The sequence below is a fragment of the Melanaphis sacchari genome, unplaced genomic scaffold, assembly GCF_002803265.2.
Source record: "Melanaphis sacchari strain LSU unplaced genomic scaffold, SCAv2.0 Contig62_pilon_pilon, whole genome shotgun sequence".
Taxonomy (NCBI): domain Eukaryota; kingdom Metazoa; phylum Arthropoda; class Insecta; order Hemiptera; family Aphididae; genus Melanaphis; species Melanaphis sacchari.
The window spans coordinates 622,866-637,475 of record NW_020271445.1 but is presented as its reverse complement, the minus strand read 5'-3'; the positions used below and the strand labels follow the sequence as shown (position 1 = coordinate 637,475).

General features: G+C 23.8%; 1 protein-coding gene across 2 annotated transcripts in view; it reads right to left on the bottom strand.

Moving 5' to 3' along the window:
* The window catches only part of LOC112600275 (tetratricopeptide repeat protein 39B-like), a 39,669-nt gene extending 29,369 nt beyond the window's left edge, over positions 1-10,300 (bottom strand). Inside the window, exons 1-2 of one of the 2 annotated variants that reach the window (XM_025347460.1) lie at positions 9,953-10,300; positions 9,661-9,689 (exon numbers count right to left, since the gene is read on the bottom strand). In XM_025347460.1, the coding sequence (XP_025203245.1) occupies positions 9,661-9,689; positions 9,953-9,982 (59 nt within the window). In that variant the 5' untranslated portion in view covers positions 9,983-10,300. Of the gene's footprint in view, positions 1-2,957; positions 3,004-9,660; positions 9,690-9,952 lie in introns of those variants that run through there. The other variant, XM_025347461.1, reaches the window with a different exon arrangement.
* Positions 10,301-14,610: the final 4,310 nt, after the last annotated feature.

Sequence of the window (14,610 nt, the reverse complement as noted above, 5' to 3'; positions counted from 1 at the left end):
AGTCGTAAAATACATCATAGATAGCTCCGAGCTCATAATTTAAAAAAAAAGTAATAAGATATATCTACAATATATTATATTGTCTACAAACAATTTTACATTTATTAACATAATTATTATAAAAAAAAAATCTTGTTTTAAATTTATTTTCATTACCAAAGAAATAATTTTTTTTTAATTTAGTTTTTAGTCATTTTGTTTTATCACATATTTTTATTTTAGATGAAGAGCAATGAATGTATTTATTTTATAATGATGTCTGTTTTTTATATATGTATATGTCTTTATACACAATAAGTGATCAAAAAAATGGCTTAATTTTCAATTTCAAGGTTGGTTTCAGATAGAAAATTGAATATAGTTTGTACTTAACTTTACAGAGATCAAAAGCAGTATTTTTCAAAATAATTGGAAAAACACACAAAAAATGAAGGAAAAACAAGAATTTTTTACGCAAATCCAGTCTTGTTTTTTTGGTTTGACTTGAAAATGAATAACTGTAGAAACTTTAAATATTAATTAAATAATTATTTAAGTATCATTATAGGTATCTTAAGAGAAATCATATGGCATTGGTTGATATTACAAGAAAACTAAGATTCCCCAATAACAATAGTATTTTGGATATTACCCATGCCTTACAGTAGAATGTTAAATTTGAATATGATTTAATATTTTCAATTAGACATATCTTTTTCCATTCTAAAGTGACCTGTACTTAGCCGAGGAACCACAGATGTAAATTATTTGAGTTCTGGGCTGTATTAAATAAATATCGGTGACATGTCAGTATATTTACAACAAAATATCCCAAAACCAAAATATTTCAGGAAAAAAATTCATGACGGTACATCCCATGTAAAAGTTAATTTAAAACATGAACCTTTATCATAAAAATTGTGATTAGAAATACAATAATCATTATTTATATAAAGTGATTAATAATTATGTATTAATCGTATTTTTGATCATAGTATCGAGTGTTGTGAGCTAACCACTTTAGTTTTAATTTAATGACACTTTTTTGAATTAAAATTAATTTTTAATAATTAAATATATAATAATAATAATTTTATGTTTTAAATATAAAATTTTCATTAGATTTTGTAATAAAATGTTTTTCTATGAATATTTTTACGTAGAACCATAAATACTGTATCTCTTATAGAATAAATCAAATTGTGTTAGATTCTTATTCAACGAGTAAGCAATGGTTATTAGTAACTTATTACTCATTAGGTACACAATCTATAATTTATTATATTCCGGGTAGATTCTCCCTATTCAGCAACCATCGCCAACCATAAAAGGTTTACCAGGATCCCCAAGGTGTCAAGTTACACCTAATTTGCGACACCTATATTTATTTAGCTAACTTCTCATTTTGGTCTTGGATAATTTGTGCCACAATTTTTAAAAACCAATTTTGATAATTTAAAATTTGCATCACATTAGACAGATAAAAATACATTATGTAATTAATAAATTCTTTTACCAACAAAAATTATGATTCGCATCATTTTTCACCTTATCAAAATTGTAATTTGTGCAATTTTATTATGATAAAAGTGTAATATACATGAATATTTTTAAACTTATTGTTATATTTTTTAAATTGTTCATTACCTACATAAATTTCAAAAAATATATTCAAGTTTACTAAATAATAAAAATAATATTATCCGAACTAACTTAAAATGTCAATAAAAATAATGTTATGAATTTACGATAAATTGCTTTTTTAATTTTAGTAATTAAAACTTATGAGGAACTTATTGTATTAAATAAGAAAAAAAACCTAATTATTTTAAAATCAATAAAATTATCGTTGCAAATATAAACAGATTATAATTTTTAAAATAAAGGTGTAACATTTATAAATTTGAATAACATAATAATAAATTTTAAATTACACACATAGTACAAATTAATACATATATTAATATATTGGATTATAAAAAAAAATAATTAAAAAAGTAAATAAGTACAAAACCACATCAGACAAATATCGTAGCAATATATCCGATTTGCTTGCAGTTCATAACAAAACTCTAGTAATCTAAGTTTAACTTTAACCCTATACCAAGCTATTTTTTTGTGTCACGTTTGATTATAGGTATGAATATAGAAAAAAAATACTAATACCAACACAAATAAATTATAGTTAATATTAATTTATATTTAAACAAATTTTCAGTAAATTTTATAATTTTAATATTTATAATAAATATATTTAGTATCAACTGTAAACTAACTATCTACATTTATAATCGTTTTTCGTACATAACGCTTTATATTTTTAATCCATTTATTATTTTACATCCCATTTTTAAACATGAAATAAAACTTTTTTTGAGTTTATTATTTCATTATTATCTACGAATACATAACAAAAATAAAAATTAATAAATATATGTTAATGCAATTAGCAGGAGTATGAAAAATATTAATTTCCACTATAGTGCTCAATTAGTTCTTTCAAAATATACAAATATCTATATTATTCAAATTGTGGTATTCTGTTAAACATAAATTTACGAGTTTCTGTAAGTTTAAGTTTGTGAAGAATCTGTAATAGAGTAGCTATGTTTAAATATTTGACTATACAATAAGAATTCCATAAATATTTCAAATAAACTTGATATCAATTTTTCTGAAATTAGTAGGTACTACGTAAGAAAGATTTCAATACCTAATGTTTATTATCGCTTAAAGTATTATCATGAAAAAAAAAACATTATTTGCTTCTTGCTCTGAACAAAAAACAATATAAAAAACAAACAACTAAAATGAAATTACATAATTATTGCTATTTAAGTACAAAAAAGTCTATATAGTCTATTTCACGAAAGAAAGGTACTGCATTTTGACATAAACACCCCGGAATCGGTTCGTACTTTATCAGCGTAAAACGGTACCTCTCTTTCGTGTGTAGATTATGAATACTAAAGACTTACATAAAAATATGTTGCACAATTTATTTATTCTTGTCTTGAATCTTTTTTCCACAAAATTATTATAATATTTAAACAAGATTAAAGTACACAATTTAGATAAATATTATAATATAATAAATTAGTTAATAGGTAACAATCAATTTTTATTGAACAAAAGCTAAAATTTGAGACATAAAATTATAACTATACTTAGATTTATCAGTAGAGTTTTAGAAAATTAAATTGATATAGTTTGTAATAATAACAGTGAATAATTTGCTAGAAAATAATTTATGTATCTATAAAAAAATAATATTGAATTCTTAATAATGACGAGATTGATACTGAATACGAGTGTTCACAAAACAAAATACTAAAATACGAAGACTTTTTAAATTGAACATTAAATTAAAATACAAATATGAAGATTAAATTAGGTTTTTATTTAATCTTAGTTGTGCTGTAAGTCGTCAGTATATTTTAATATTAAATGACCCCGAACACGTGTTAATTTGTTATAAGCACAATAAAAGAAATACTAAAAGTATATGTATAATAGTTATCAGAAAATATTTGATTTATACTTTATCAATAACAGGTCTGTACAATAAAAACTAAACAAGATTAATGTTTACAATTTATCGCATTAAACATAACAAGTTATAAAAATTATTAAATAGATCATCTACGTAACATTATTTTTCTCGAAGTATTTTATTATTAATGATACATTATTATAAATGCATGACAACATGATATATGTATACTAGTCAGTAAATTTGTTTATATTCTTCTTTTTTAAATTTTTATTTCTAGTTCAAAAAATTTGAAAATATAATAAAAGGTTGATCATAAGTTATTTTAACTGAAATTAAAAAAAAAAAAATTATTTATTCAACCAAATAGTTTGAAAATGTAAAATAAAGTTTCTTATACATTTTTCTTTGGACATTATTCAAACATAAAATAACGACTTCTACTTAAAAGTTTTTAATTGTTTAATGATGTTATATTTATTCCAACAATACCTAGATATGTGTACTTGTCACTTGAGTATATTATTTATGTAAATTAATTTAAGAAAATATAAATCGATATCACATCCGCATATGTCATAAGTTTTACAAACGTATATACAACATAGTAAATTGCTTTTAAAATAACCAATTTCGCTGAGGAAAATGGACTTGTGTAATGAAAGAGTCACAAAGATTCGAGCAGCAATATTTTAATCGCTATATTTGCGCCAATGCATACAATATACACAATAAATTCGTGTACCATTCATGTTATACATAGAGATAGTAAATTTAACTACATAATATCTGAGAAAGCAATATATAATACATAATAATTAATAAGTAATATTTAATTTTAAAACATTCCGGTTACTATATACTACTATAGAAAATAATATAATATAATATAAAATATATAGATTTATAATTTACGGGTTCAATGTCATCCTATCATATGTATGTAATACAATATATATCATAGTACATGTTATTTATGAATTTATAGTAGACGTTACATGAGTACTACAAAACACTTATTACCATTTATTTTAAGAAAAAATTTTAAAATAAGTTTATTTAATTAAAGTTAAATTACTCACATAAAATATTTAGATGGATTTTTAATTTTATTTGTAAAACCTTTGCAAGTTGCCACATATAACGGGTATAAATAGGGCCATATTTTGAATTTTAAAACTTCAGGGCACTTATAAAATGGTATCACTCTTTAAACAATGAAGAAGGTCCAGTATTAAACAAAAATAAATTATAAATATATTAATAATACAATATAATTAGAAAGAATTAAAATTATAATAACTCCCCAAAAAGAAAAGAAAAGAAGACAAGCGAATAGCGCTCTGCTGTATATTACGATAGGTGTAGAGTGAGTCGTTGTTAACTGTGTTAAATTTGAATTCAATAATTATAGCTATATTTACTATAATTAAAAACAATGAATGTCATTATTCAAAGTTTAAATATGTAATTTTGTACAAATTTAAACTTAAAATGTTCATAAAAAAAAAAATTGTGCTTATTTTTACATATATATTAGAACAACTAATGTTGGCTCTTGTATTACGTTTTCAAGTATATTTATTAAACGAATAATTTTTAATGACATTTATATGCATATGTTTATAAATAACTCAAAATAAAATCCTTTAAAAATATGTTTTTAATGTATATAAATTGATTAAATAAACGTTTGATTAACATTTGAAGTATCTATTGTAATTCATTTTTTTATTACAACAAAACATTAAAAATCGTTTGAGGATAAATAGTTATTTTAGGGGCGAATATGCAATGTCATAAAAATTTGAACTTCAAATGCTCGTCAAAAATCAATTTGACTTTCCTGTTACGTGTAAGATATTTTTAAATTGTATAAATATACCAAATATCAATATTTTATCACAAAATTTTTTCCGGTTTGTACCTTCAAACTTCCAAAGCATATTTATTATAAGAAGTGATTTTTTAAGTCTTATCTTAAGGTATAATTTTTAGATGCATTTGTTTGTAAATATTTTGATACATATATTGATATGTGTATATAGGATATCTGAATATATGTACCTACACGACAACATGATACATTATTGTTTTTTTTTTGAACGATTTTTTGTTTTCTTTCAATGTTTGTAGCACTAATAAAATAAATAATAATGATTGAATGCTACCTAAAAATAATTATAAAAACATAGATGCATTTGTCATTAATGTCATTGTTTGTTATGTTACATTTATAATATGTTTGGTTAAAATGGATTCATTTATTTTTGTGTTAAGAACAAAGCGAATAGCTGGTAAGTCAATACCTACACACATAAACATTATATAATATTTTCATTGAAAACAATCTAATGGATCTAAATGAAAGGTTATCTGTGGAAGAAAATAAAATTTCCTTTAAATTAAATTTTAATATAATATAATATTCCTATTTATTTGTTTTATTTATGTATACGTATATTCTGATAATACTCAGAAAGGTCACTTATTTGGCAGAAAATGAGTGGACTAATTGTATACAAAAATACTAAGTTGAATAAACAGTACAACAAATGTCACTTGGAAATTAAAGTAAAATATGTAAAATAGTTATTATAACAATTACATGAGCTTACATTAGTATTACAAATTAAAACTATGAAACTTATAATAATAAATAAAGGACTAAAATATATTTATTAGTCGATTACTCAGAACTTGAGAGTATAATATTACATCAAAATTATAATAATAATTATTGTAATATATTTTGCATAGTAGTACATCAGTAATGACAAGTATAGTTTTTATTTTATTTCAATATTGTGTAGAAATATAGCTAGTGTTAATTACTTTATTACAACTTTATGTCTCTATAGCTTTGTTTTAATTTTATTGTTTTTTATAATATAGTTATAGTACATTGTTTTACATTTAATTAAACTTAAAAGAAAATAACTACAAATAAATTTTAGATTCTAAGTAGAGTGATAAGTGCATTGATTTTACAGTGATTATGTTTTTTTATTTTTGTCTGTCGTTACCTTTTGGAGCAGTAAAAATACTTCGATTTTCAACTTTGAAAGTGTTTTTTAATATTAATTGAATCTAGTTAATAATTTTTTTAAAGGAGGGGAGGGATCCTTAGTTCTTTTTCAAAATAATCAGTAAAAATTAAGTAAACGCGAGCATTTTAATCAAAATTTGTTATTTTGTTGTAATTCTAAAATGAATAGTTGTAGATACTTGAAATTTTCACCGATTCTTTATATTAGATTGTTTTTATATAGTATAATTTTTAAAGTATTTTAACTAATTTTTAAACTATAAATAGACATTTGATATATTCAACTAATTTTAGTTATTTTTTCAATAAATATCAATAAAATATTTCTTCCTTTGTAAAAATCATTGAAAATTGAATACAAGGATTTTTATAAGCTGTTTATACACTAATTAAAAAATATCAAAAATAATTAGTCACAATATTTTTTTATATGCCTTTAAGGTGTAAATTATTTCGTAGTAAAAAACTCGTTGTATTTAATATTCATACCTAAACTATGAAAATTTATACAAGGTTCCACATAGATAGTTTATTCTGAAACTAAAAAAAATATAAGTACAATTTTTTTTTATTAACTTGAAATTTAAATTAGTATGAAATAAGATATTTAAATGAAAAATAACGATTTTAGTGATTTTGTTCTAATTTAAAAATATTTAAATTTTAAATTAAAACTATATAAAACTTATATTAATATATTTTATACATGCAATTTTAAAATTCAATGTTTTCTATACTAAATAATTTGATTCTAATAAAACATATAGGTAGTACATATAATAACATAAATTTTTTTAACATAAATATAAATATATCATAAAATATACTTAGAAATATAGCTTATAGGCTAGTAGTCTTCACTCAGAAATGTTTTTCGTAATTAATGATTTATCGTTGAATTCAAATTTAATACACATATTATAATGGCTTATCTTTAATGACGGGCACAGTACACAGTATACTCGAAACCTACAACCTACTGTACTTTAAGCGGTTAACTACTTTCCTTCTTTTTAAACTCAAATTTTAGAAAATATATTAAAAATGAAAATTTTACAAAAGTAATGAATTATAACCAATATTTATAAGTTATAACAATATGATCTTCGAATAAAAAATTTTGTATAGGTTCATTGATACATTGTGTAAGTTGTGTATTACTTTTAATAACACACAGTAGATACTAGGCACTTAAACATTTGTTAATCATACACATATAATAAAATATCTAAAATCTTATTTTCGAATATTATTCTTATTATTAAATGCGTATACGGTAAACTCTCAATTATCCATGGAATTATAGGTAGTATGACAACTGCAGATAATTTGAAATAAGACGAAATTAACCAAAAATACTTTAACATATCATATTAAAATTAAACTATTATTATTAACATTTACATTTTTATTTTTATTTTCCTATAGTATAGTAGTATTATGGTGCATTTATCTACATAATTTATATAAATTTCTTAAAATAATTAGATTCCTAATTAAAATGAACCACGGATAATCGAATTTAACATATTAATAATTAACTAACTAAAAAGTCTTAGCAATCGCCGCTAGATCATGGTTAATTTATAGAATAATAATATTCAAAATAACTATATAGAACTATTACTATCTGTGGTTTGTCCATCGAATAGCATCAAACGCATATTGCATATATTGTTTATATTATACATTTGTACCATTAATTATACGTCATTACAATATTACCTACTTAATACTTATAATAATATTTTTATAATCATTGGTATTATGGATTCGTTCCATTATTATGACTATATTAAATTGTGATTATTGATATTGCTTGCTAACTAAATTGTAATTACGTACACGTTACGTCATAACATAGTAGTTATTGAGGTAATTATAGGCATTTTCGGGTGAAATAGATTATTTTTTATTTTAATTAAATACACAATTAGATTATTGTAAGTATCGAGTTATCACACGTGTGAATAAATAAGAATCGACTGCGTATTAAATTTTTAAATAGTGACGATATGAATAATTAGTAGTATTTATATACATAATTTTAATAGCAAATTTATAAAACACACAACGATACAATTAATATCTAAATGTTTTCTTCTATTCTTATATTAGCTTATATATTATGTATAGTATAGTATTTATGGATTTGCAAACCCTTTCTTTAACTTATTAGGTTTCTATCTGCTCTGTCATAAATATTACCAACGCTGTATGCCTGTATAGGCTTCAAATATTAAACTCTTATAGATAGTTATATTTAAATCGTTAACCATCACGGGTTTTTACTTTTTAAGTACCTAGCTCATTACTTGTTAGTCATTATAATCATTGGTCAAAATACACATACTTATAAATATTCTTAGATATTATTATTACTTTTCTTGTCAGCTGTTACACAACAGATACAAGTATGTAACGTTATAATCGTGTTTAATAATACACAATAATATAATTATAAGGGAAAATAAATCAACAATTTAAATTTAAAACATAAGTTATACAACACTTCAAATGAATTATGTATCTACCTAACATTACAATTCACAGTATTAATATTGCCTCAGTTCTTTTTTACTATTTTTTATATTTATTCAAATTAGTTAGACAAAAATGTATAACTATTATACGTTTATAACACATGCGTATCGATTTACCTTGTACTAATTCATTTAATTTTTATTGATGTAATTAAGGGTTATTTATAGCCCATAAAGTTAAAAATATAAAATGACTATAATAATTTAACTCGGCGAACCGTTACACTTAAAAGCCTTTTAGCCGTAAAATTAATTTTTTTTCTATTAACTATGCAAACAATAAGTAAGTATAATGTATTTTGTAGAAGTCTACTAGATTAAAACATCTACCTAATTGGTCATAATAATTATATATTTACATTTTACATTAATTGACAATTTAAACTCTTCATTAATTAGAAGTGTTATGGTTCAGTAAGATGTAACCATATTGTAATATAGCTGCAGGTACACCTACCAATCTACATGTTATAACTTACACTAATAATAAATACATGAAATAATTAGGTCGGAAAACATAAATATTTTATTAACTTCTAATTTATAATAATATCGTGTAAGTTTGTTAAAAAATATCTATAGTATCTTATACTCACGCCGGAATCACCTCCAGTGCGTCTTCAAACTGTAATACAATAACAATAATACTGGTTAATATTATTGATCTCAGTTAAGTTCATATAAGCGTTAATATATATATATATATAATATATATATATATTAAGTACAATGGATATCATAAACCTAGGTCTATAATTATTATTTATAAAATATTTACTACTAAGTGTGATTTAAGTACATGCTATAATTTTAATATTCTAATCATAACATTTCAACAATTTTTGATCGGATTCGATATCATATAATAGCAAAGATCATATATTTTACCTCGTCCTCGGCATCGCCGCAGTCACCCATCTCGACTGATAAAGTGTGCTGAGGGTGAATACTCTGCGCGGGAAGTTGCAGATAATATTATTATGTTATCATTCGGTGAGAAAAAGTTAAATGTAATTTAATTAAGTATAAGCAAGTTTTATAGTGACGAAATCGCTAAAAATGTGACCAGATTTCTACGACTAACGATAGGAAATCAATATGATGTGCGATATAATATTAAATTCAAACGAAAAGCGATTATTAGACCGGACGACGAAGCAGCACAGGCTTACGCGAGACCCGGCAAACTGCAACTGACGTCTAACATGTAGGTACCAACGCGACGCGACACGAGCAGCTGCTCCGCTCACTGAATGATACGATGCGCGCCGACGCACTGACGTATAAAAATCATTATTATTATTATTACTACTACTAATAATAATATTATGATTATCGCGTCGCACGTTCGTACAAGTGCAACAATAATAGTATAAATATTTATAATAATATTGTGTTGCACGGTCATAAACTTTAATTTTTTTAAGCAAAGCCCCTCCTTTCCACAAACACATACGACATGATCAAATCCCAGTCCAACTCGCGTAAAAAAGAACCGCGACAGCCTTGACCCGGTTCAGCGGTGTGAAAGCAGTACGGCGGCAGATGATGATAAATAATATTGTACAATTATATTATTGTTTTAATATTTGATCAGAAAAAAATAGTAATAAAAATAATGATAGAAAAATCATATATCATTAATCGTACGTAGGCTGGATAGAGGCGCGACATCCATGCCGAGGCAGCATGTTACCACTGCGACCTGGAACGGATTGGATTTTCGAACTGGTTCGGGAAAATAACTTTTAAACTGCCCATTAGCAGTCATGTATTTATGGAAAAATTGATGTCAACTGGGTCAAGTGTACCATACTGAAGGTGGTAATTTTTCTTAGTACATTAAAGGGGCCATAAATATTTATTAGCATTTTATGGTGTGAGTAATTCATTATTCTTACGAAAATTGGCAAATGTTTATATTATAATAAATTAGCGAGGTTTTTGTAGACAAATATATAACACTTAGTTGTTATTAATACAATTATCAATCACCTTTTAAAAAACTATTTCAAATTAAAATTAAAAATAATATTTTAATTTAATATAATCAGTTTTAGATTATAAAACTTAGTCATTACCTACTAATGTTGATTACACTTGTAGGTATAAGATTTATAAAATGTATGTGACTATGTTTATACTAATATTTACTTATATAACTTTAATAAGAACAAAAACAATCTTTACCTACTTTATCTAAAGTAGATGTTCTAACTTCGACATCTGTTTTTCATCCTCATTAACAATATCATTACTCTAAAAATAAATTTAATAACTTATACTTATCATATTATCTATAATTTTTAAAAACATCAGAATAAAATAAACAATTCTAAACAATTAATTCAACTATTATAATTATCACAAAATTTCATGATGTAGGTATATTTTTTTATGAAAAATTGCATTATTTTTCAAAATATGTTATTTCTCTCATTATCTGTTAATAAAATAAATAGTATATTGTATATTAAATTAACGATTACCATTATTTTATTATTTTGTTCTATATAAAATGTTTACTAAAATACTATAGAAATTTACTTTGAAATTATTAAATATAAATTTATTATTGTGATTATTATTATGAAACAGCTCAGATATAACTCGCTTTGTTGTCTCGAGACTCGAAAAATTAATAAATGTTTTTAGAAGCAACGGCTTCTAAAAGAAATTTTTTTTGTTTTAGTCACGAATTTTTTCCACTCTACCTTTTCGTTTTTTATTACAGTCATTATCATTGATTTACATTTTATTTTATAATTCTTAATTACTACAGTAACTTTAAAAAAAATAAACCTAGTAAACCTAATAAACCTAGTAAATAAATTGTAAAATGATAAATACAAATGCATATAAATAATTACCTATTAATTAGGTATTAATTTTCAAAACCAAATGACAAAATATATAGTACTGACTGCTGAGTGTTAACTGTTGAGTGCTGAGTTACGAAGTTTTGAATGACGATAGAGTCGATAGACGAATCACGATTGATAATATTTAGTTGGTAATTGGTAAAACAATATATTAATATTATTAATGCTTATTAAAATATTATAAAGAATCTAAATTTAAAATAAAAATATTTTTATTGTTAAAACTTCAACAGACTTGCATAGTTACATTGTTGAAATTCGTCGTCGTCATCCGCGTCCACCGACGACAACTCGAATTACCAATTATTTATAGATTTTACTGTCCATGAAGTAATGGAGGTTTTTTTCTATTAGATTTATATCATTAATTATTAGGTACTAATAACTTATTACTAATTATTCAATTTCTATTAAAGTTATACTGTTATAGACGTTACAGTAATATTTATTATTCATACAAGATATTGGCCTATTATTTTTAGTTTGCTGTTTAGAAAATTGCAATTCTTGTCACGAGAACGAGATACCAATAAAATAAAAAAATCTATTATTTAATTAATTTTGTTAGTTTGCAACAGGCTAGTAGGCTACATCCATGAATTTCAGTAGCGCACGCAATGGCTCCGTCAACTAGTTAGCACGAGGCTTATCGGAAATTTCCCGATTTCCCGATAGCCCATTCCGTCCATGAGTCTTTGACGACATTGGGCGTGTTCTTCAACCTACCAATCACCGCGGCAATGATGATAATTTCATATTTCGTTACCACATGCAAAAATGTTAAAGTTTCAGTGACATATGTCACATTTTTTAAGGAATCAAGAAAAAAATAGTTCTCACAATTTATAATATAATATTTTTAAATAAATACGTTAAAAATACTTAAAATGTTGAAAATTAATTTTTTGTCACAGTACTGTAAATATAGCTTAGTAAATAATAATAGTTAGAATGTGTTTTGTAGTGTATACTATGTAAACTTATTAGTTGAAGTTATGATAAATTAGCTTATAAAGCTTCAAATGCCTCAATTCAGGAACTAAAATGCATTGAAGTTTGAATTCTTTAGTTTTTTGTTATTAACTCGATTAAGTAACTCTTATTCTACAAATAACATTATTTATTTTTTTAGTAGTTTGTTTATTTTCAATTGTGGTCCATATATTAATATGTTGTGGAGTGTTACACATTTTGTTAAAAATATAAAATTCCGTTGGAATTTACAAAAAAAAATAATTGATTTTTCCAGGTGCTGCTTTCTAAGGTACGTCCCAGTTTGACTGGGACTGTACTATATTTTAATTTTAAATATATACTCGTAGCATCCTGTTGTCCTGATAAAGATTTTTTGAACGACCAATAAGTAATAACTGTCTTAGAATTAAAATTCAATAATTTATGAAAACATTTTATCTTTTATTTTACATTTCTATTAAAAAAACAATATTATTATAATAATTCATAAAATAATTAAATTAACTATTTGATTAATTAACAAAATCTATTTTCTCGTGACTTGGCGACAATTTCTGATGAAGACGTTCATTATTTTCCTATTTTCCAACGATAATTTTTTTTTTTTTTTGTATCACTACAGCTAATTGATAATTTTGTTGATTTCACTTTCCAATTTGTAACATTGAGTTATAGCTTTTGCCTTACAAATGTATTTCGTAGAATGCTGGCCATTATGAGTGGTATTCCACGTAGTTATACGAAATAATAGTGAATTAAAACTGTAGTTGGTTGTTTATGGTGAACTTGAAAGGACTGGTACAATTTTTTTCTTGAAAATTATATAAAAAATGTTTGTCTAGGTATAAGTAAAATAAAATATGTCTACTCTAGATATACTATCTATATAACATACCCAACAATAACATCCATGCGTAAGCTATGAGGATAAAACAACATTTAGCCTATATTCTTATCCGAGCCAGATTGTTATGCTATAAGGCTTATAACTATAAAAATAATATAATTAGGTACATAATGTCTATCTCATGATTGTACATAATACGCCATACATATTATACAATTGAAATGTTTATTTTTCAGAATCAATATTGGGCATTTGTACATTAATGATTATTATTATTTATTATTAAGACGTCAATAATATTACTGCCGACGAATATTTTTGCAGTATGATGAAAATACCCATTTATAAGCAAATATTATTTTGGAACATAGAAAATTATTTGAAATAAAACAAAGTTAATATAAATATACCACTAATACTTAATTTAATATAGTAGTAATTAATTATCAATTTCACTATTACAATTGTCATTATAATATCTGGTGTTCGTATCCTGTGTTTTATATAATTTAAATAGATTTTTGGACTAGTGTACTTTTACTTATATGGGGACGATTTAATATCCATACATGTTACAAGTTTAAACTATAGTCACGATATAACAGGCGCCATCTATAAATAGTGGCATAGTTACTACTTTAATGATGCTCATTTTTGCTTACATATAATTCATTGTTATTCGTTGGATATTCATTGATTGGAAGAGAGGTTGGAAGTTAAAGATAGTCAATGGCTTAATAGATATCGATATCTAGATTATCGAGCTAAATTTATTCATTAAGGTCTGCACTTATATTTGTTATTAAATTCGTCGTCATGGCACCAAGCACGGAATAAAAAAT